General features: G+C 38.2%; 1 protein-coding gene across 1 annotated transcript in view; it reads right to left on the bottom strand.

Annotated features, from left to right (window-relative positions):
- gramd1bb (GRAM domain containing 1Bb) overlaps window positions 1-13,599 on the bottom strand; it is an 84,230-nt gene extending 70,631 nt beyond the window's left edge. Inside the window, 1 exon segment of the mRNA XM_041994023.1 lies at window positions 13,131-13,599. Coding sequence (XP_041849957.1) covers window positions 13,131-13,540 — 410 coding nt within the window. The 5' untranslated portion in view covers window positions 13,541-13,599.
- Between the last annotated feature and the right edge of the window lie 7,961 nt (window positions 13,600-21,560).

Genomic DNA, 21,560 nt, shown 5'->3' on the forward strand with positions numbered 1-21,560 from the left:
GACATTTCTAAAATGCACTAAATACATGTAAGGTCCATCGTCAGACATTCATTAGTTTCTCTCTTTGAAAAGCAGTAACATTTCCCCCCAAAACTAAACTCTTCAACTATGTCAAATACATCAAATTTGTGATAACTAATGTGAAACGTCCTGATGATCACTCACGTAGTCAAAGCGATAGTGGGTATTCAGTGATGTAGTAAAGTCACCTGTACTTTTTCATTACAGTGGATGATTTCCATGTTTTAAGATTCTGCTGTCATTCTAGTCACACACTTTGACATTTAAGAATAAAGCTATTCTGTTGAGAAAGGTTTGCCACTATTCACTCAAAATGCATGCCACCTTTATCAGTTTCCCAACGAGCAAAGGCCTGAAAAGCCATAAAAGATGCCATTCTGTATGCAAGATGGAAATTTATGGAGGTTGATATTATTTTGCTGTAGAGAAGATGTGCTTTGAAAGTAGTTTCCACAATTATCTAGATATTTCTGTGGACTGTAGATGTTATAAAAGAAGCAATTTATCTTTTAAAACAGTTTAACACACAACATCAATGTTTTTTTAATTATTTGGAGCATATACATTAAATTTAAATCAGTTCTTTTAGTAAACATTTTGCTGTAAAGAAAAAAAATCTTAATTCATCAGCTGCCTTCGTCTCTGGAAATTTTCTTTAAATATATAACACTGACATCACCCACTCTTGTCTTTGCTGATGCTTCATTTTCTGCAGGTGCAGTGTGTCCGTTAACGGCTCACTCGAGGCCAGACAAATTTACTGTGAAATATTATGTGTTTATGCTGGTGTTATGCAAATCTTTATTCTTGCACCTCTTCCCTTTTGAGTATGATCATTTAAAATGACAAGAACGGAAAGTTGACTTGGCACAGGCTCAAGCTGAATTATTCATAACTCATACACAATTGATGGAATATTCTTTTTTCAACATGACAGCAGGGAGGCAAAATCAAATTCTATCAATTTTGTATTAAATTACAACCATTATTGCACTGGAAAAAACATAAAAATGTGACATAATCCATTACAGGTACACAGATGGAAAATGTTTCAAGTGAGGGATTGTGCATTGTCACATGCTCTGATATGATCAGCTGTGTACTTCTTGCAACATGAAATTTTAAAAGGTTGAGTAAAATATGTTACTTCAGCAAACCACCATCACTTTTTCTTCTGCTGTACAGTTCAAATTTCTAAAAAAAACAAAACAAAAAAAAAACAACAACAAAAAAAGACACATATCCAAACCCTTGTTTTATCTACTATTTGTCTTAGTAAGAGGGTTTTAAGTCTGAAATATTTAAATGCTTGGATAAGGAAGAGGCAGAGTGGAGCTAGATGGAAGAAAACTACTACATCATTTCCTCAAAATAGCTCTGCTTTTATCAGGCTGCAAAACAGCAGATTCCACAGTGTCTGAAAGCCTCCAAGGTTTTCAGATGCACAATCTTACAAGGAACACATACAAGGAAAGCATCACAAAACGGAACAGGGTAAAGCAAAAAGTACCCCCTCTTTCAATCAATGCAAGTTCACCCCAGGATTGGACCGCAGAGAAACTACAACAAATCCAAGAGCTGCATTTCAGCATTTATAGGCCTCAGTTGGAATGTTAAATAATGATAAAGGTAACTACGGTACAATTAGAAAAAGACTGAACATGTCTGTTTGGAAAAGCTGCAATTGGGAAGTCTCTTGTTACTAAAGACCATGGCAGTAAGACTTAGGTTTGCAAAGTTGCATCTTAAGAAACCGCAAGACCTCTGTTATAATATCCTTTGAACAGATAAGAGCAAAGTAAAGACTTTTTGTCATAATACAGCATATTAATACAAACACCCTACTGACAGTCAAGCATGCTGGTGAAGGGGTGATGATTTGGACTGATTTTGTAGCCCTAGGACCTTCAGTCATTTTAATCGACTATGAATTCCTCTGTATATCAAAATAATATAGAATCAAACTTCAGACCATTGATTCAACAGCTAAACCTTGACTAATGTTGGGCCATGCAACAGGCACAGCAGAAAGCGTAAGAATCAAAGTTCAGACATCAACCTGAAACACTGGTGGGACCTTAAGAGATCTGTGCATAAACAAATGCTAACGAACCTCAACAAAGGAAAACATTTAGCAGAAAACAAATGATTTAAGTTATAGGAGGGATTTTACTTGCAAGGCTGCCTAATATGAGTAAAACATGGATTATGACTAACATGTGTTATAAACAGCACAGGTATCAATTCTTAAATGGCACTTTTGCATCTGTGGATTCAAAGAACGGACCAGCTGCCTCCTCATTTTCAAAAGGCAGTGGAATTTTAACAATTAAATAATAAAATGTTTTTTTTTATTTATTTTTTCTGAGTTAAGCGCTCTAACTCTTTATGACACAGTTGCTAGGCAGAAAAAAGGGGCCAGAGACAGAGGAGTTGACCCACAACAAAGCGCTTCAGGGCGGGATTCTACCCTCCAGCAGCGGCATCAACTAGCTTTACTAAAATTATTACTTTTTGTTTAATATGTAGCATACTACATTTATACTTTGTTGGCCAGTTTTGCATTCAGGGCTTAAAATAAAACCAGTATTAAATAAGCTGGTTTAAATTAATCCACACTAATCCAATTGCTTTGTTACTTAACATCAGATTAACTAGTTGCAGACTACAGTAATCAAGGACAAGTCTAATCATGTGATGGAAGTCCTATCATGTCCTCATGGTGCAAAGGTGAGGGTAATTTGTCTAATGAAATGAATGAAAATGAAATGAAAAATACTTTATTAATCCCAAAGGGAAATTCAATTCCCTTCAATTATTCAATTCAATAATGTAAGTTTTAGCAGTCTTGAACAGCAGTTTTACCCCTGATCCAACATGGAGAAATGAAATAGATTTATGTATTTTATTTATGGTAGTCTGACAGTACTAATCACTCAATGTGAAATGTGTTTTCTCATGCAAGACAAACACACATACACACACATTCTTATATATCCTTGTAAAGGTCCTGTGGACAAACATTACAATACAGTTGAAGAAAACAATGGCCATTGTTCAAGGAAACCCTCCAATACTTATTTGTGTATATACTGTTTGTCCTTAGCAGGTTAGTGTAAGCTGAATAGTATCTTTTGCACTCTGACAGAAAAATATTGTCATGGCCTCAACTCTTGAAATCATATGACTCATACTGGAATTCTTTCCTATAAAAAGATGACCTGTTGTCCTGCTTCAAATTGAGCACACAATGAGGATTTTTAGGAAATCTCTAAGCCGTCATTTGTTGGACTGCTCCAACGTGCAACAATGTTAACGAACTAGTGGGAGTGCAGACACCAACGTTTATTGAAAACAGTTTTTACAATTCCTATACAGTTCAACATCGTCTGTTAAATGATGTTTAATAGGAATATAACATTCATCAATACAGCTAATTACTACAGGGAAGTCCCCATATTCCTGGAACTGTATCTTGTAGGTGGTCTGATTAACAGCATTTGGGTACTTGATGTAATCTGTCTCACTTAGTGGTAGTAGTAAATTATTTCGAACATGTTAGAACAACAAAACAAAGACAACAAGCAACAGAAAACAAGCAAGTTGACAGTACACCACATTCAAACGCAAGCAATCAAGACATTTCATTTCATGTTTGAAAAGGAATACGTCTAAACTTATTTTATTTTACCAGTTTTGACTCTAGGAATAAAAGCCTTGACTACAGATGTTGTCAAAGTAATCCATTCACACTATACACTGTAAGGCATACAACCTTTATCCTGAAGTTAAGCCTGCCTCTACCCAGGTTGAATTTAGGTCTTCATTTAGGCCTGGACCAGCTCTAGTCTCCCTTGGGACAGGAGATTATTTAATTTGAGACTAGGACAAGTCTTAAGACTATTTTAATCTATATCTAAGAAAGCTCTTTCAATAAGTTCTGGTTTAAAACTTGATTAAGTCTAGAACTAGGGCTCAATCTCTGAATTGGAAACTGGGCCTGTGTGTGAAGATAGAATCTGTGAACTTTATCCTCCTTATAATGTTAATTTGAAGAAGATCATCTTAACTCTTCTTGTGAAGAAATAGTATTGTGAAGAAAAGGACACTTTTGTTAATAAGTACACAAACTAGTTGATGAAGTTTTTAAAGTTTTGCATTTTTTACACTACAGTGAACAAACAGTTTGAGAAGATAGTGTCTCGAGCTATGTAGTAATAGAGCTATAAAATACTGCATTTATTTTACAATGTTAATGTCTTTTCCAACATTTAATAATAGACTTTTACTGTAGTGTTTTGGTTGCGTTGTTATTTTTGTGTTCTTTTTTTTGTTTGTTTTTACCTTAATTAAAAAAAAGGTCCTCTGTTTTGTTTCCCTCTCTAGTATTAAAAATAGTATAGAGTTATCAAGTGCCATTCCCTAGTATTGTTATCAAGTTTAATATTTTTGTATAATGACAACCTATAATGTCACCCTATTATACACTTTTTCTGCATTTTAGTTTAATTTTTGTTAAATAACCTAACCAAAGACCTGGTGTAGACAAGATTATTTCTTACAACGGCCACATTATTTTTTTTATTTTTTATTTTTTATTTTTTTTAACACTAATTTTTAATAAGAGTTTTCACATACTGACATTTTCACTTTTTGTTCCAAATCCATATTTGCAAGGAAATGAAATTCAAAGTGCTATGATCAAAAAGTAAACCCAACAGAAAAACAAACATACAAAAATAAAACCAGTAAAACTTAAACAAAAGTACAATAAATAAATAAATGTAGAGATATTCTTGGTTGTGGCTGTCCACTAGTTGTATAATGTCAATTGTTTCCATTTGTCAACAAAAGTGTCTTTTAATCTGTGCGCATAGGTCATTTTCTTCATTGTATAAATTTCATTAGTAATGTTCAACCATTCTGTTATAGACCGTGGATCCAGTCAAAGGCAGTGATCAATAAGATCTTGGTCAAATACAAGTCATTATTCACAACACAATGTTTTTATATTGTCAAGGTACATAGTTTTAAAAGTATTTGGTATCTAGTATTTCTACAAGTGAAAAATAATCTCTCACATCTAAAGAAATCTCTTTAGTCCAAATTATTTTGATCTTTTAATTATTCGAAACCAGCGATGCACGAAATATCAGCATTAATATTGGTTTCGGCAGATGTTAGTAATTTTTTAACATATCAGTATCGTTCCGATAAGCAAAACTGGGCCCATATTAACAGCCGATATTTATTTTCGTCTAAATGCTGTTTGTGTAGGTGTGTCGGGAGGAGGAGGGGGGTTTGGCCATGCGGCCATGTTTGGACATGTGACAGCGATGCAGCACTACATTGTGGTATATAACTGAAGCTAGAAGCAATATAATATAAACAAGATAATATCTGGGTTTTAGTCACATTAATTTTATACCCTGAATGTTCAGCAAAAGTATAAATTAAGTTAATCAAAGGAATTAAATTGATTTAGAGTCTTCAAAAATTAAATGACATCATCAGCATATAGACTTGTAACATGTTCTTTCTCTTTAATATTTATTCCTCTCACCTCCTCATTTTGCCGGATGGCCTATGCTAGGGGTTCAATATATACTGTAGAGCGAAAAGAAGGATGGCAGGCAGCACTCTTGGCAGGTGCCTCTCTCATGAAATAAAGCAATTTGGTCTTCATCAATTAGATGCGTCATAATTGACTCAAATTGTTTCGCAATTATATATCTTATGATCTACATTAAGTACAGATATAGGTCCGTAATTATTCAATATCTTTTCCCTCTTTTGAAATAACTTAAATAAATGCTTCCCTCCATGAAAGTGGAATCAGGCCTTCCTTCAGAGTACAGTTAAAAGATGAAAAGAGCATTGGTGTCAACTCTTCCTTAAAGTTCATGTGCCACTTCGAGAGAAATTCGTCTCCCCCTGTAAATTTATTTGCTTTTGAGTCTTGATATGGCTCTTGATATTTCTTGAAGGGAGCTGTTTGTTTACTATTTTGCTGCAATCTAATAGTTGGCAAATTTAAAGAATGAAGAAAATTAGTATTTTAAATCTTTACTAGAGGGACATGGCTATCTATACAAGTTTTCATATTAGTCTCTTAATGTTTCTTCAATTTCTTCTTGTCTATATTGTATACAATTTGATTAATGGTTCCTAATTTTATTTATTGTATTTGCACTTCACCTGTCAAAATGTGGTGTATTTCCTTTTTTATTGCTTTAATTTTTCCGAGGAGCATACCATTATGAGTAATTTGGTATTTTGTTTCTATATCCTTTAATTCCTTCACCAAGTTAAAATAGGAGGCTCTTCTTGTTCAGTTTTGTTTTAAGGCTATGGCTATAAGTGTTTCCCTAAGTACAGCTTTGAAAGCATCCCATAGAACTGTTGGATTGATTCCTTCTGTGTCACTAACTACATTTACATGGACAAATATTTCATCAATCTGAATGAAATTAATCTGATCACAGATTTCTGCTGACATGTTTACATGGGCGCTAGATAAAGTGATCCGATCAGTTGTATTTACATGATGGAAGATTGAATGCGATCGTAATGCTTTTGACATGTGCAGTGCCTACTAGTTGGGAGGAGTTTTTTATTTTTATTTTTATCCTTTTGAATTCACAATTATCCTTAACTTGTTTAGTTTCTAATAAAAATGTTGTATCTGCCATAGTCCTGTTTTGGTGCCACCATTGTTTTCCCTGAAACACGTTACGTCACATAACCCCCACGTGGTTCAAGCATGCACAAATTTAGATTTAGCTTTAGGTGGATCAGTGGTCAGAAATATCTGCTACTCCAATTTTACATTCAGCTAATCTATTTAGGTCCCATCTATTCATTATAGCAGTCAATTGTTGAATGTGTATTGTGTGTCATTGAGTAGTGAGTATATTCCTTTTACAAGGGATGAAATTCTCTCCGCACATCTACTGTTCCCTGTTCCTTCATACAGGTGTTATCTAGTCTTGTCAAGATATTTTTACTTCTATTTGTAGTTGTGTCGATCCTATGATCAAGTACCACATTACAATGGTCTTCATACAGTGATTTTTCATGGTGTAGCCAAAAAGAAAAAGTTTGTTTACTTCCGGTAGATGTGAATAAGTCACTTCTGCGCCCTGTTCAATCAGAACCCTAGATCTTAAGCGGAATTGAATAAAGGCGAATAAATGTGTTTTCCATGCAAAACTCAATTTGAAATTACTATTTCCATGTAAACGAGGAGAATACTTTAATTCTGAATTATTTATTTCTGAATAATTACGGTGTAAAAAAAAAAAAACACCATGTAACCATGGCCAGTGTCCTGATGGATAAAACCTTGTAAACTGGAAGATTAGAAGTTGGTGTTCTTTCTTTTCACATAAATGCATGTGTACCACAAAAGTGAAGTAAAGAACAAAAATAGAAGGACAACATTAATGTTACATAGCAACGAATGTAAGAAGTTAACAAAGAAATACAAGAACATGGACACACTGCAGAACTGGGCTGTGCAGAAAACTGTTACTAAGTCTCCACCTTGGACATAAAAGAAGATTAAAGTCCAAAAGCAGAAACACTCACTCATTTTATATTCAATTACAAAACCTTTATGGATTCAAAGCACTTGGAGGATAAAACTTATTCGCCTTTCATGCAAATAATAGAAAGCTGCAGCTTCACCAGGAGTCTCCCTTCAATAAAGCATTTCAGATCATCTGAGACAACCAGCCTCAAATCATTCCACACTCTTTTGTCTGTGCTGTTTTTGCCTTTAAGACAAAACAGCATTACTTATAAACATCGAGTTTAAGACCTTTCAGTTACTGAACTATTTTGAATACTTACAACATTTCAAAAATCCAAAGAGAGAAGACAGTCTTAAGATGGTTCACACTAAAAGCCAACATGAGACCACAACCAGCTAACAAAAAAGTGTTCTTTCATGTTTGTACATTAACCAAACAATTCCTCTACGGCAGGTTTCCCATACAAAAAAAAAAAAAAAAGCTGTGTAAGCATTTGTGTGTGCAACATATTAACTAGGAACCACCTCTACTGTCTATTTTATGTCAATCATAATCATAAAATAAAAAAAGAGACAGCAGCATTCATAATACTTATTGTTATCATTCCTAGGTTACTTTGTGCTGATAGTGCAACCATTCAAAAAAAAAAGAAAAGAAAAAGACACATTGTTTCAGGAACTTTAACTAAAGAGGTGCATGGTTAAAATAAGGAATTCAGAAGATCAAAGTGCTGAAGGGTCATGGGTGTCATTCCGAAGTGGATATATTTCATCTGCTGAGGATAAAATTGAAAACTAAACGTTTAAGACCTTTTGTAAGAGTCTGAAGTCTAGAGTAAGGGTTAGGTTAGTTCAGTCATGTTCACAGGGGGTATCATTTACTTGATTTCTTATTATACTGCCCACACCATGTTTGCACAGCTCGTGCACCAGAAAATCTCTAACCGCATAAAAATGAACGGACACGATGTTCATACAACTTTTTTTTGTTGACTGAAATAACATAACATTGTTTTGTACTTTTGATCTAAAGGTAACAGCCATGTTCTGAACTAACAAAAACTCTCCCATTATTTTTAAGCAAAAAACACAACTTTCTCAAAGTTTTTCCACCATGGTCTCAGAAAACCAGAAAAGTTTGAGCTAGGCCCTGCGTCATTTAGCGGTGTATTTAATCATATTCTGATTATTCCTCTATTTGTTCAGATGTTCTTGTAACCGTGGGCGGGCTGGGCATAGGGAAGTTTAGGAGATTTTCTGAACAGTCAGTTTGTTACAGGCCGGTGGCCAGCACATTTTATTTTTTTTCTTTTTGTACCCAAACACAGCCGCTGTTGACCACAGCAGCCTGCAATCACAGCCGCAGGTAGCAAGGAAAGCACAGATTGGGTCAATGATCTACCATATTGGCCCAAATAGACAACCCTGATTAAAAGACGAATAACATTGTGATGACGATTGCTTCAAACATTCACTGATTCAGTTGCCGGCCGGCAAACAGCTGCAGTCACGAAGCGTTGAAGATGACACGTCTACAGCCAATTTAAGTAGGTCCTTGTTGCTTCTGAAATGTGATTGGCTCAGCCTCCCAATCATTAAACTGTTGTTTTTTGTTGCATAAAAAAAAAAAATAGTCTAAATGAAAGAAGTCAGAAAAAGAGATGGGTGCAGCAGAAAGATTGAGGGCTAAAAAGAAAAAAAGCTAGCGCAGGATGCAGCCAAATTGACGGACCTTTTCTGTGACAGAGGGGCTGAGGGCAGCAAGGCCAGGCCCAGTGACAAGGGACTGAGCAACTGCAGCATGGCACGTTAGTAAGCCTTTATGGTCCCATCATTCCAGACTTACAGTGTATTTGTGTTTTTGGGCATATTCAGGGCACACAAAACATTAAAGGTAGCCTATCTTCAGCAATGTTACACTATATGATACATCAATTTAAAATAATATTGATACTGGCACACACATGTTTCTTTATTGCAAAAAAAAAAAAAAAAAAAAAAAAAAAAAAAAAAGAAGCACCTATGTTTAAAGTTAAAAAAGGATATCATTTAAATATAGACCATAAATCCTGTTTCCTGTTCTGTTTCTATAGTAATAAACAGCCATTTTACCAGCTCAAGAAAAATACATTAGAGTGATTAATTAATTTACAGTGTGTGTGTGTGTGTGTGGTGCTTTTCTTATTTTGATTTTTATATTGTATTTGTGTGCTAACACTGAATTCTTTTCAAAAGCCAACCAAGCAGACATAGCAAGGCCACTTGGGGGAAAACTTCATCGTGAGCAGGTCAAGTAAAAACGTTAAGTCTTGGGCCGAGTCATAGACGTGATAAAGGTAATTGGAGAGTGCGGTCTTTGCTATAGGCAACAAATTTTGAGGCTGCATACATTTAAAACAGCTCTTGACCATGGAAACTTTTTGGACATGATCCTGCCGTTATATAGTATAAAGAAAAGCAGGAGTCTAAAGGAAACTGAAACTAAAGAAAGAGGATCCCTTGTTACACTGCTCTCTAACACATCTGTCAACAAAATTATCATTAGCCACTTGATGAAAAAATATATATTTTGAGGGAAGTAAGGGAAGCACGAATGTTTTCTGTGCAGACTGATATGACACAGGATGTTACCTCCAAAGACCAGTGTGCTGTTGTCCTCAGGTATGTGGCTGACAGTCAATGAGAAACTCATCTGTCGTTTCATGTCGTTTCATCAATAGAAGAGAATTATTTTCAACTACTAAAGTAAAATCTGGCAGAGGTTAATATTGATATCAGGAACTGTGCTGGTAACTCGATAGATGGAGCTACAAATATGCAAGGCCAGTACTTTACTGTCACCAGAGTCCCCTAACCAAGTGCATATCTAGTGCTATGCACATGTGCTTAATCTTGTTCTGGGAATAATCACGGGTGTTGTGATTGAAAGTGCTTCACTTTTCTCCACTGTGAATGACATTGGTGTATTTATCAAGGACTCATACAAGCATATGAGTATGTGGGAGAAAGTAAGTGGTGACAGATGGTTGTCCCACATTGGGGAGACCAGGTGGTGGGCTAAGGACTGAGCGCTGAGCAAGATATTTGGCTGTTTTGGTAACCCCGACTGTTCCTTGTTTGTTTGAAAATGATCTCAAAATAGCCCTTAAAATATATTAATCAGCCATTCTGTACAAAATATTCAAAATGTATTTAATCTCTCGGTGCAAAGGTACAAATTAACAAAGTTAGAGATTACAAAAGGAAAAAAAAACACAAGTGTTATACTTCCCCTTCATCTGTAAAGAAATTCTTAATAATCAAGCTCTGCACTTTACATAGCCCCATCACCAAACCGGTGCATATTTCTGGAACATGTATTAATTCAATAAGGCAGCCAGAGGCTACAATTTTCATAGTAATGGAACAGATGTATTATTGGTATTACATGTCAGGTTGCCAAAGAAAGAAATAAAAATATCCATAAGGCAGGACTTTACATCATACTCACTCTGCTTCAGCAATAGTTTAGTAAACATTAAAATCTGGATTAAATACATAAATAAATTACTATTTTAGTTCAGAAGATGCATTCTGGCACACACATGAGGAAGTAACTCTAAAGTACTGGATTAAGCAACAGAATGCTTGTTAAAACAGTCCATGTTACCCCTCCTGGAAAGGAGATGGAGCTTTACTTTACAGTTAACATAAACAGAACTTCCTATCACTGCTCGCTGCTCAGGGAATGTCAGCAGAGAGCGCTTTCATTAACAACATTCCTGTATTCAGGACACTCTGCAATGTTGTCGACACAGAGCACTCTATGCTTCATGTGTCTCTTGGTTACCTGAGATATCCATTTCTGCTAATTATAGCACAGAAAGCTAGAAGTTAACACTTCCACAGCTAACCTAGCCTTTTAACTGGCAAATAATTCAGCAACAGCTTTTTTCCATTTTTCTTTAATTGCGAAGACTGTTGGAATTATGTTGTGACTTAACCTTTTAAATAATTTTATTATTACGATTATTTTTGGGAAGCTAAGATATATATATATATATATTATATATATATCTAATTTATGTCTGTCCATTAATGTATGATTATTTGTTGCTTATTACATGCTCGAAATAAATGATCTAACCTAACATTATTAAAAACACTGCAGAGGAACAGCCAGGTAAAATGTTCAGCTTGTTTTCTCTTTTTTGGCTTTTAGTTTGCTACTAAACTAAACTGCAAAGACTGATCTCTGATCTTCAACGTAATGTGAATCGTGTGACATCAAAATGAAACACAACTGCATAGTGCTACCTAAATCTTTAACATTGAAAAATAAGAGCAGCAATGTTACAGTTTATGATTTTGGACCAATCAAGTCATCAAATGGGACTTTCAGGAAGGTACAGGAGCTAGGAATGACGGTAGACTAAGAGAAAAATATGTTTGCAATACAACATGTCAGAAAATAATCTTTGAATGATTATTACATAAGCTGCTGCTTTTACCAATTATACCCAATTTATTGTCAAAAGCTGACTGAATGGACTGTTGGTTGTCTGACTTGCCAATATATTTTCACCCAGATCTGTTATGAGTTTATATGTGACATTAATAGAGCTTAAACTTTCTTTACTGTATAATTTACATACAGTAAGGTATCCTATTAAGTTTTTGTTTACTTAAAAGATCTGGATTAATAAATACATTTGTGTCCAGTGTTTATATAAGGGAGGTAAGCTTTACTTTTTTTCTTTGCTTCATAATTACTTTAACTTTTAGGGCAAATTTGACTTATTGACCCTCTGACCTTTTGTCAAGTGACACCATCACTTGGTCCATCTTATATTTCAGTCATGCACCCAAAAGGAAGAAATCTATTGATTTTGCAAACCTCTTGACCTATTGTTTTCAGAACAACCTTTACATGACCCTGCAGTATCACCTTAACCCTTTGATTTAAACAAACAAGATCTGCTTTCTGTGGTTATGTGCTCAACAAGATGCAATCTGCCAATACAGTTAACCTGCAGAGCAAGGTCTGCACTCTGATGACTCGCTTCTAGTGCTGCAATTAATTGTTATATTAGCAGCTCGAGTGTGCACAAAAGGTTTCTTATGAGTGTGACTTGAACCTAACCTGTGACCTTTAATTACCATATATTAAATCAAGTATTCCCTAAACAAAATATCATGGAAAAACAAGTAGCAAACAATCCATACACCGCACTGAAGCCTTTGTCTACTGGAGTCAATTAGCATGATTAAAAAACAAAGACCAGAGAGCTACAAAGGAAAAAAAAACAAAACAAAGCAAAAAAAAGCAACATAAAAAGGTCTACAATCAGTATAAAACTAATACTTACATTTCGCATTTAAAATTTAACAAGATTGTAATGAAACAATTTTGGCCCTTAAATGTATTGCCTGTTTAACTGTCTATAAAACCATGACAGCAATTCAACTCTCTTCATGTTAGTAATAGATCACATAAGTGCAGTTAGCAGGAGCTCAAAGCAGCATGGAGGTTTTAGGGAAGATGTTGGTAGAAGAAGGAAATCGGAAGAGATGAGGAGAGAGGGCCCATACCAACCTGCTGTCACTGCCTTGCTCCTTCTTCTCCCTGACCTTCAACCACCTCCTCAGCAGGAAACGCTTGCGGCGAGGAGATGCGCTGGGTGTAGAGCACCTTGACCAGGAAGATGGGGCGTCTTCATCGCTGGATGGCGTGATCTCAATGGAAGGCAACTGAAGGTACTCCTTTGAGCTTGAGCGAGATCTGACTGTCAGGTGGCTGTTGGTCAGCCGGGCTCTTTCCAGTTCCCTCTCACTGGGCACGTTCCTCATGCGGCGCATCTTGAAGCGCTTGCGGCGGAGAGTTGGGGTTGAGGAGCTGGATTGTAAAGAGCCATCTGACACAGGGTTGTTTCCTCCATCTGAATATGCCGGAGCATCTTGTGGAACACTCACCTGGAGTGAAGGAGGTCTAAGAGTGTCGCCCATAACTCCTTCTTTTCTAAAATGCAATAAAATCTTTTTTATTTTAATCTGTAGCAAAAGAATTGCAGTTTCCAATTTAGCAGACTCAAGTGCTACTGGCACTGCAAACAAGTTCAAGTTTAGTGCTAAATAAATGAAACACAATGCAGATCTTTTGTGAGACCTTACATAGCTCCTTGTTCATTTAAAATCCCTTTCTGAGAAGTCCACATAACTTAGGCCTGACAAGTCCTCCTGCTGCTCTCAGCTGTTGGTGAATATGTATCAGTTCAGCGGCTGGCAGACAAACTGTGAAGAGCAGTCTTGTGGCAGTAAACTCAGTCACTCAGGCTGGGTAGAAGAGGGCTAGATTAGATAACAAAGGGGGCTTCTGTTCTGAGGGCAGCAGATGAAACATGTATAAGGCCTGTCAGGGAGTGTAACACAACCCTGTGCTGGTCCTCCCCAGGGACTGGCAGGCCAAGTTACACACAGACTCTTTTAAACACTGGCTACAAGACTGCCCAAGCAGCCAGAGCTGTTACCTTAGCTGCTGTTGAAAATGTTAAAGGGGAAGGCACCAGCTGTCAGCCCTTGAATATTGATGCTGATGTTGTGTACAAGGTTGGGAGGTTGTTTGTTGTCACTTTGTTCTCATTTTGGCGGTCCCAGAGCAGAGGTGAAAAGTTGGTCTCGCTTGTGGCCCGGCTGAAAGTTGAGGTCCATCCTGTGTTCCAATGTGTCGCTGTCTCTGCGCAGATACTCCCTACAGGTAAGAGGGAGGTGATAGGACTGCAAGGAACAGGCAAGACTGAGGGTGATGATGACCAAGTTAAGCAGCCACACACATACACCACCATACAGACAGATAATCAGACAGGCAGGGCATTCTGTGCAGGAACAGACAGACATAGGCAGATAACAAGATAACCAGGCTGATGTAAACATACACTGCCCATCCACCACCATGCACCAGCCTAAGTTTATCAATCCCTAACGCCTTTCTTCCTAACATGGTGTTAAGTGTATACAAGACCTTTAAACCTTCTGTTAATGACTACAAACAAATCAGAGATAACAACCAACCTGTATAGATCACTGCCATTGTGCACAGCGGCTTTTTGATTAGTGGCTGACTGCTTTATGTGTTGAAGGACAATCAAAACAAAACAGAGAGGACGTCTTTACACATATGAAAATTAAACAACTACCACAGCAATGATTGCCTGTTCAATAATAAGCCTTTGATGTTTTCCTGAATGTGGGCCAAGACTGTCAACTGTCAAACAAACTAAACCAAATTACATAAAATTAGACACGATAGAAATCACCACAAAGCATGCAGTCAGAATTGAGTGGGAGCCTTGTGGGAAAACTACATCAAATTACAGCAGACACAAAGTCAGTAGTACACACAACCATCTGTGTTCGTCTCAGAGCCCACGCCATTAGTGATACTAGAATAATTGTTCTGCACATATGGCTTTCTCCACTGGATATCCATGAGGTGAGACACAAACAAACAGTTATACAGTATGTGCCCAATGAGACAGTGGAGTGGTCCTGTAATGTAGGCACAGAAATATTACCACTGCGATGGGGGATAAAGCTTTAAAAGTGTATCACAATATTTTAAGGAACTTTGCAAGGATTTTAATAATGACAATATAGACAAAAAACGACACGTCAGTCATCATCTTTTGGGTCACATATGACCAACTGCTAGCATCTCTTCTTTGCCTGTTTGTACTTACAGTAGTGTGTTTTTGCTGCAAGTGGTGTAGCAAGTTTGCAGTGTTTCAACCCTTAGCCTGGCTGAAGGTCTTATCTTTTTTTTACTTTATTTACCCTTTTAAAATTTTTTGCATGCATTCCACCTGGGGAAGATTAACGTGATGTTAATTCTCTTTTTTTTATGTATCATCTAGTCATGCTGTCTTTTAAGTATCCTTTTTCACTTTCTTGGCTCCTGTGATGCTGCTGTATGAACATGGTCCTGCATTTTTCTCAATAATAATTTAACAGATTTTCCAACTTGTCAGGGTAAGTAAGCCTCTCTCGTTTATCTTCTCCTGCCGCTTCTCAATCACTGTGCACTGGCTCACAGGGATTTCGCGTTGGTGCTATTTGTCCCTTGCCGGCGGCTGTAGTTTCAAGATGGCAGACCGTCATGGCGCTTCCCTACCGGCATACCTGTCATATGTATAAATCTAAAATTCTTCGCTTACGAGAATGTGTCAGCTCATTAGTGGAGGTCAAAATACACCAATGATGACACATGCAGACATCGATTTTGGCCAGTAAACAAGAGAAAATGTTACACAATGTCCCTTTAGGTAGCTATATAACTGATATGACACAATTCCTCTATTGTATTATGCAAAAATTTATACTGTCTTTACTTTGGATGGTATTATTTGGCACTGTGGTTTTGGTAATTTATTGCCAAATACAGTCATAAATATATTTTCTATTTAAATTATTCAATCAAAACTAACAATACCAGTACCTGGTATTTGGTAGCTGTTTAGCTGTTTTTTGATTTTGTTTATTATCAGCTGTAAAAAAATAAAAAGAAAAGAGTTTTATGTTTAAGTTTTATATAAGTAATGCCTCATGTTCCAACAGAGTAAAATAAGATCAACTGAAAAAATAAGAAAAAGCTATCTCAGTGAATATGAGTATGTGTTTCTAAGATTATATGGTGTATTGATTCACACTATAAAGTCTAACATTTTGTCAACAGGCACATGGTCAAAATGACTCTGGCTCCAATATAATCCTTTCAGAAAAGTCTCACCTTATCTCAGAAATACTGGGCTTCTAATCATTTAGAGTTTGAGGATGTTTCTGCCATAAGAACCTAATGTGCTTTAAACTCAAGACTAAGCACACACAATCCTGAGGGCAACTTGAAAAAGGAACCTGCTGCAATAAGTCTTTTTTCCCCTATATTAAGGTTGAATGGCCAATTTGCACATCAGGACAACTGCAGGCTGTTTGATCCGTCTTCATCCTTCCACTTCTGGTACAGTTCACTATCTGGACTAGGTGGAATCACTCACTTCTATTAGTGTGCTGGTGGTCATAATGGAATCTAAGGCCATTATTATACTGACCTCAAGGCATCAAGGACATGCATATCTACCCTATCAGCTTTCCAGTATCACTCTCCAGCTCTACCATCTTGTTAGAATTTGGTCATTTGTTGTTCTAAAATGGCTTGGATGGAAAAATAAAACATGGTGACAACCATTTTTATGAACAGTCTATGGCCTTGACCTTCTGATAGGGATTAGTACAAAAAGAAAGAAGAAAGGAGATTATAAAATTTACAAGGTTAACTTGAAGAGTACCAGTAAATCCTTAGCTTTAAAGGTTTATGGTCGTCGCTGCTCATGGTTATTGTTTAAACTGTAATGAAAAGCTTTAAGATAATTCAATGGATGGTTGTTTGTCTGTAGCAGGGAGAGAGAGAAGGTGTGCAGCTTGGTGCAAGTCTGACAGTGTAGGAAAAAAATAAAAACAGGCAAAACTTTATTACAACATGTTACAAAGGAAGAATTCATGTTTGGCAAACATTGCAGTGCCTTGACTGGACTTTTTCAAACAACTGATGAGCAGTGGTATCATTCTGTAATATTTATCCTCTCAGGTACTGAAATTGCCTGAGAGGCTACCTTAAAAGTTGTTTAATAGTATGAAGCCTGACACAGGATGTTTCAGTTTCACGATCACTAACAGCCAATTAGGGATAGAGAGTAGCTTAACTGGTTGGATGTCCAATGCAAAGAGGCTTAAACTCTTCAATGCAACTGCCCACGGTTTGAATCCTGACCTGTGGCCCTTCACTGCCCATCAGTCGCTTCTCTCCATAGCCCCTTTCTATTCAACCTACTTTCAAATAAAGGCTAAAGAAAAAGAAAAAAAGGGAAAGAAATTAAATGAGGAAAAGGATTTCTAATTGTGTGTATGTGCAGCTTCATCATCAGTGCTCTGTGGGCTAAAACTTACTGGTCCAGCACACATCTGCCTGGATAAAGGACTTTCTAACAGACCGACCCCAGACTGTGAGACTAGGTCCCCACCTCTCCTCCACCCGCACGCTGAGCATCGGCTCCCCACAGGGCTGTGTGCTGAGCCCCCTCCTGTACTGCCTCTACACCCACGACTGCAGGCCGGCCCACAATGACAACCTCATCGTCAAGTTCGCTGACGACACTACAGTGGTCGGACTCATCTCCGGGGGTGATGAGGCTGCCTACAGGGAGGAGATCCTGAAGCTGGCTGCTTGGTGTTCTGAGAACAACCTTGCTCTCAACACCAAGAAAACCAGGGAGATTATCATCGACTTCAGGAGGTTCAGCACAGACCCAGCCCCCCTCTACATAAACGGCGAGTGTGTGGAGAAGGTCCACACCATCAGGTTTCTTGGCGTCATCATCTCGGCCGACATCTCCTGGTCAGAGAATATCCCGTCAATCACTAAAAAGGCTCAGCAGCGGCTACACTTCCTGAGAGTCCTCAGGAAGCACAAACTAAACTCCAACCTGCTGCTGACCGTCTACTGCTCATCCATCGAGAGCCTGCTGACATACTGCATCACAGTATGGTACGGCAGCTGCACTGTAGCAGACAGGGAAAGGCTACAGAGAGTTGTAAAGACAGCACAGAAGATCACTGGCTGCCCTCTCCCCTCCCTGATGGACATTTACACCTCCCGCTGCCTCAGCAAAGCCAGAAACATCATAAATGACAGCTCCCACCCTGGCTCTGATCTGTTTGCCCTGCTACCCTCTGGGAGGCGCTACAGGTGCATCAGGACTAAAACAAACAGACTCAAAAACAGTTTCTTTCCAAAAGCAATAACTGCCCTAAACTCCTGTAGGACTTCAAATGTGAAATACTCTGGACACTAACGACATATGTGCAATACATTCTGTCATGTGACATGTACAACATATCATGATACGTGCAATAATACTTTGAATGTGCAATATATTTTCTGACTTGAATATGTTTCAGTGTAATTTATATATTTTCAGCTCGAACACTATACACATGTATAGTATACAGGTATATACATCATACTTATATCTGCAAATAACTCGAGTGTGCACATCTGTTTATTTCTGTAAATATTTTATACCTTAGATCTTTTATTTATTTATTTATCTTCTATACTGCTCTCTTTGCACTGACATTGGGGATGGCTTAATCTCATTGTATATGTGTATAATGACAATAAAAGGCATTCTATTCATTCTATCTATTTCCAAACTCCCAGTAAACAGGGGTGTGACAAGACAACATAAGGTGATGGTATTAAACTGTATCCTCAAAGCTGCAGTCATGACTCTGAGATATTATATCTTTATTAATGTTGTCTGGACCGAACGTCAGCAACGTCATTTCATTTCATTTCATTTCATTTTGTCTGCAGTGTTAGGTTCTGAACCTTCATTTAACACACCACCATCAGCTGATGTGTGTAAGCAACCATTTTTGCTTCCACGTCCTCAGTGTAAATTAGCATGTTCAACCAATTCCTGTTTGCATTGAAACTGATCTAAACTTGAAGCGATTATAAACCATCAACTGCAGTCATTTGCAGTGGAACTGAATGTTGATTAAAAGACTTGCCAGCTGCACTCAAAAGTCAGATTTTAGCAGATGTTAGTAAGTTGAACAGTGTAAAAAAGGCTTTTAACAAGGTTCTTTTTCTGTAGAAGATCGAGATGATCATAAAAGGGAAAGAGTTCAAGCTTTGTGCATTATTGAACGTGTTCTCCACTGTACATCTGAGCTTTGTTAGTTATGAGAGTAAGAAATACAACCATGCCGTTTTATCAAGCTGAAGTTAAGGGTATGAAAACACCATTTTTTAGGTGAGAAAAGGCAAGATCTAAAGATGATGGTCTTCACAGAAATTGGATTTGATTATTGTACTCAGTACAATGTGGGGAAGGTTTTCAAAAAACTAGTCCAGAAGCTGCCACATGTATATCTTATCGGGAGATAGATGGCGAAAAAACGAGAGAAAAGAAATTAAAAAAGCGAAAAGCGATCTGCACAGCTCGGTCTGGAGAAAGGAGCTCGAGCTGTCGGTGCCAGAGCTACGGGAGCTACGAGGAGCGACTTCGTGCGACGCCGAGAGTACATTGCAGCTATGTGCGTACAGCACTAGTTAGCTAACCAGTGTAGCCGTAGCTGTTAGCTAAGCTGCCGCCTGCCTGAGTAGAGGGACGTCACGGTACACAGCGACCTGAGGAAGGATGCGCCGAGGGGATCTATTCATCGATGGAGCAGCTACTCGTCTACCTTCTTACAAAGGCTTTGAGCAGGTGATCACCCACGACTCCTGTTAAACAATAATGCAATAAGGGCCCTATTGCTAGCAAACTGAGCGTTGGATTCCTGACTATTCCTTTTGGATTTCGTTGAATGAGCGGTTAAGTTTCCTTGAGCCCTTCCAGCCTGTTGACATCGCATCTGGACAATTGTTTAAACCTGCATGTGTTTATTGTCAGTTACAATAAGAAGGTTTTTGCTGCATTCTGTCTGCTAGGACTGTGTTTGAGAGTGCATGTTTGAGTTGATTTATATCAGGTGCGGGTTTTCTAAAGAGTGGCTGTGAAACGCATCTAGCCAGTTCAGTTATCTATTTCTTACACTTAAACAAGGGAAGAGTAAGTCCTCTCAGAATAACGGCAGGTTATAGAAGGGTATCTCTTGTGGTAATTAAGTGATTTCCATGCCTTTCTGAAGAAACCGTGCCAGTGTTCGATGCAACTTTGTTCAGCCAGCGAATAAATATACAGTGTACGTTACAATTAATTTGTGTTTATTGAGTAGAAATAACTGCAAGGGACAGACACACAGGGAGCAAACACTTTATTGCTGGGGTTAACCTAATTTAATCCTAACTAGACTGGGCGTGGGGAGCGTCAGGCGGGATGTTAGCGACCATAGTGGGAAACTGAGGGATCACGTTTCCATCACCTCTAGAATATACCCTAGTCCTGCACCGTGACACTTAGTAGACCTAGGGCCCACTATAGACACACTGACATCAACACGTATAAAGCTGGGGACGCAGAGACCAAGATCCTTCGTGTTCCAGCTGCCCAGTGGCCTCCAGCCAAGACCCCACTACGTGAGTAAGGTCTGCTCATTACATTTTGGCGTCACGAACAGGATCAATACCATCGAGTGTATTCAGTATGGAGGAATTACAACAACAGCTTGCCATGCTGCAGAGCAAATTCACTGAGCAATCGGCTCGAATGGAAGAGCAGTCAGTTCTTTTGGAACAGGCTCGACGGGATCAGATGGAGGCCCTCGCCCTGGCAAAAGTGGTATTGGACGGGCAAGCTAATGTTGGAAGTACTCCCCCTCTGGTTTATGTGCAGCGTGATCGAAAATGTCCCGACTTCAGTGGTGCCTCAGATAAGGGTGAGCCCTGCGTAGAAGAGTGGATTGCATCAGTCAGGTCGTTCCTCAAAGTGAGCCGGGTCCTGGAAGAGGACAAAGTTGAGGTGCTCAAAGAACATCTGAAAGGCGAAGCAAGACTGACTGTTAAGTTCCTGTTAGACGAAAATACCACTGATGCCGAACAAGTGTTCAAGGTTCTGGAGGAGACCTATGGTGATAAGGCCCCTATTGGCACCCGCCTCAAGGAATTCTATGAGAAACGCCAGGCAGGGGGAGAGAGGATTCGAACATATGCGTATGATCTGAGAGGAAGATTTTGCCACCTCCAACAGCGGGACCCCTCACGTGTTCCTGGGGCTGAGGATATCCTGAAGGAGCAATTTGTGCTGGGGTTAAAAGATGATTCCCTACGACGAGAAATGAGAAAGCAGTTAAAGACCCAACCAACACTGACATTTAGCACCTTAATGCAGGCGGCGATTGACTGGTCAGAAGAGGAGGTCACCCCAGTTCCTCTCCCTAAGCCTCCCATCCGTGGTTCAGTTTACTCAGCGGCGGCTGAAGACTCTACCTCTGAATCAGCCATAAAAGCCTTACAAGAATCAGTGAG

The sequence above is a fragment of the Melanotaenia boesemani genome, chromosome 9, assembly GCF_017639745.1.
Source record: "Melanotaenia boesemani isolate fMelBoe1 chromosome 9, fMelBoe1.pri, whole genome shotgun sequence".
NCBI classification, from domain to species: Eukaryota; Metazoa; Chordata; class Actinopteri; order Atheriniformes; family Melanotaeniidae; genus Melanotaenia; species Melanotaenia boesemani.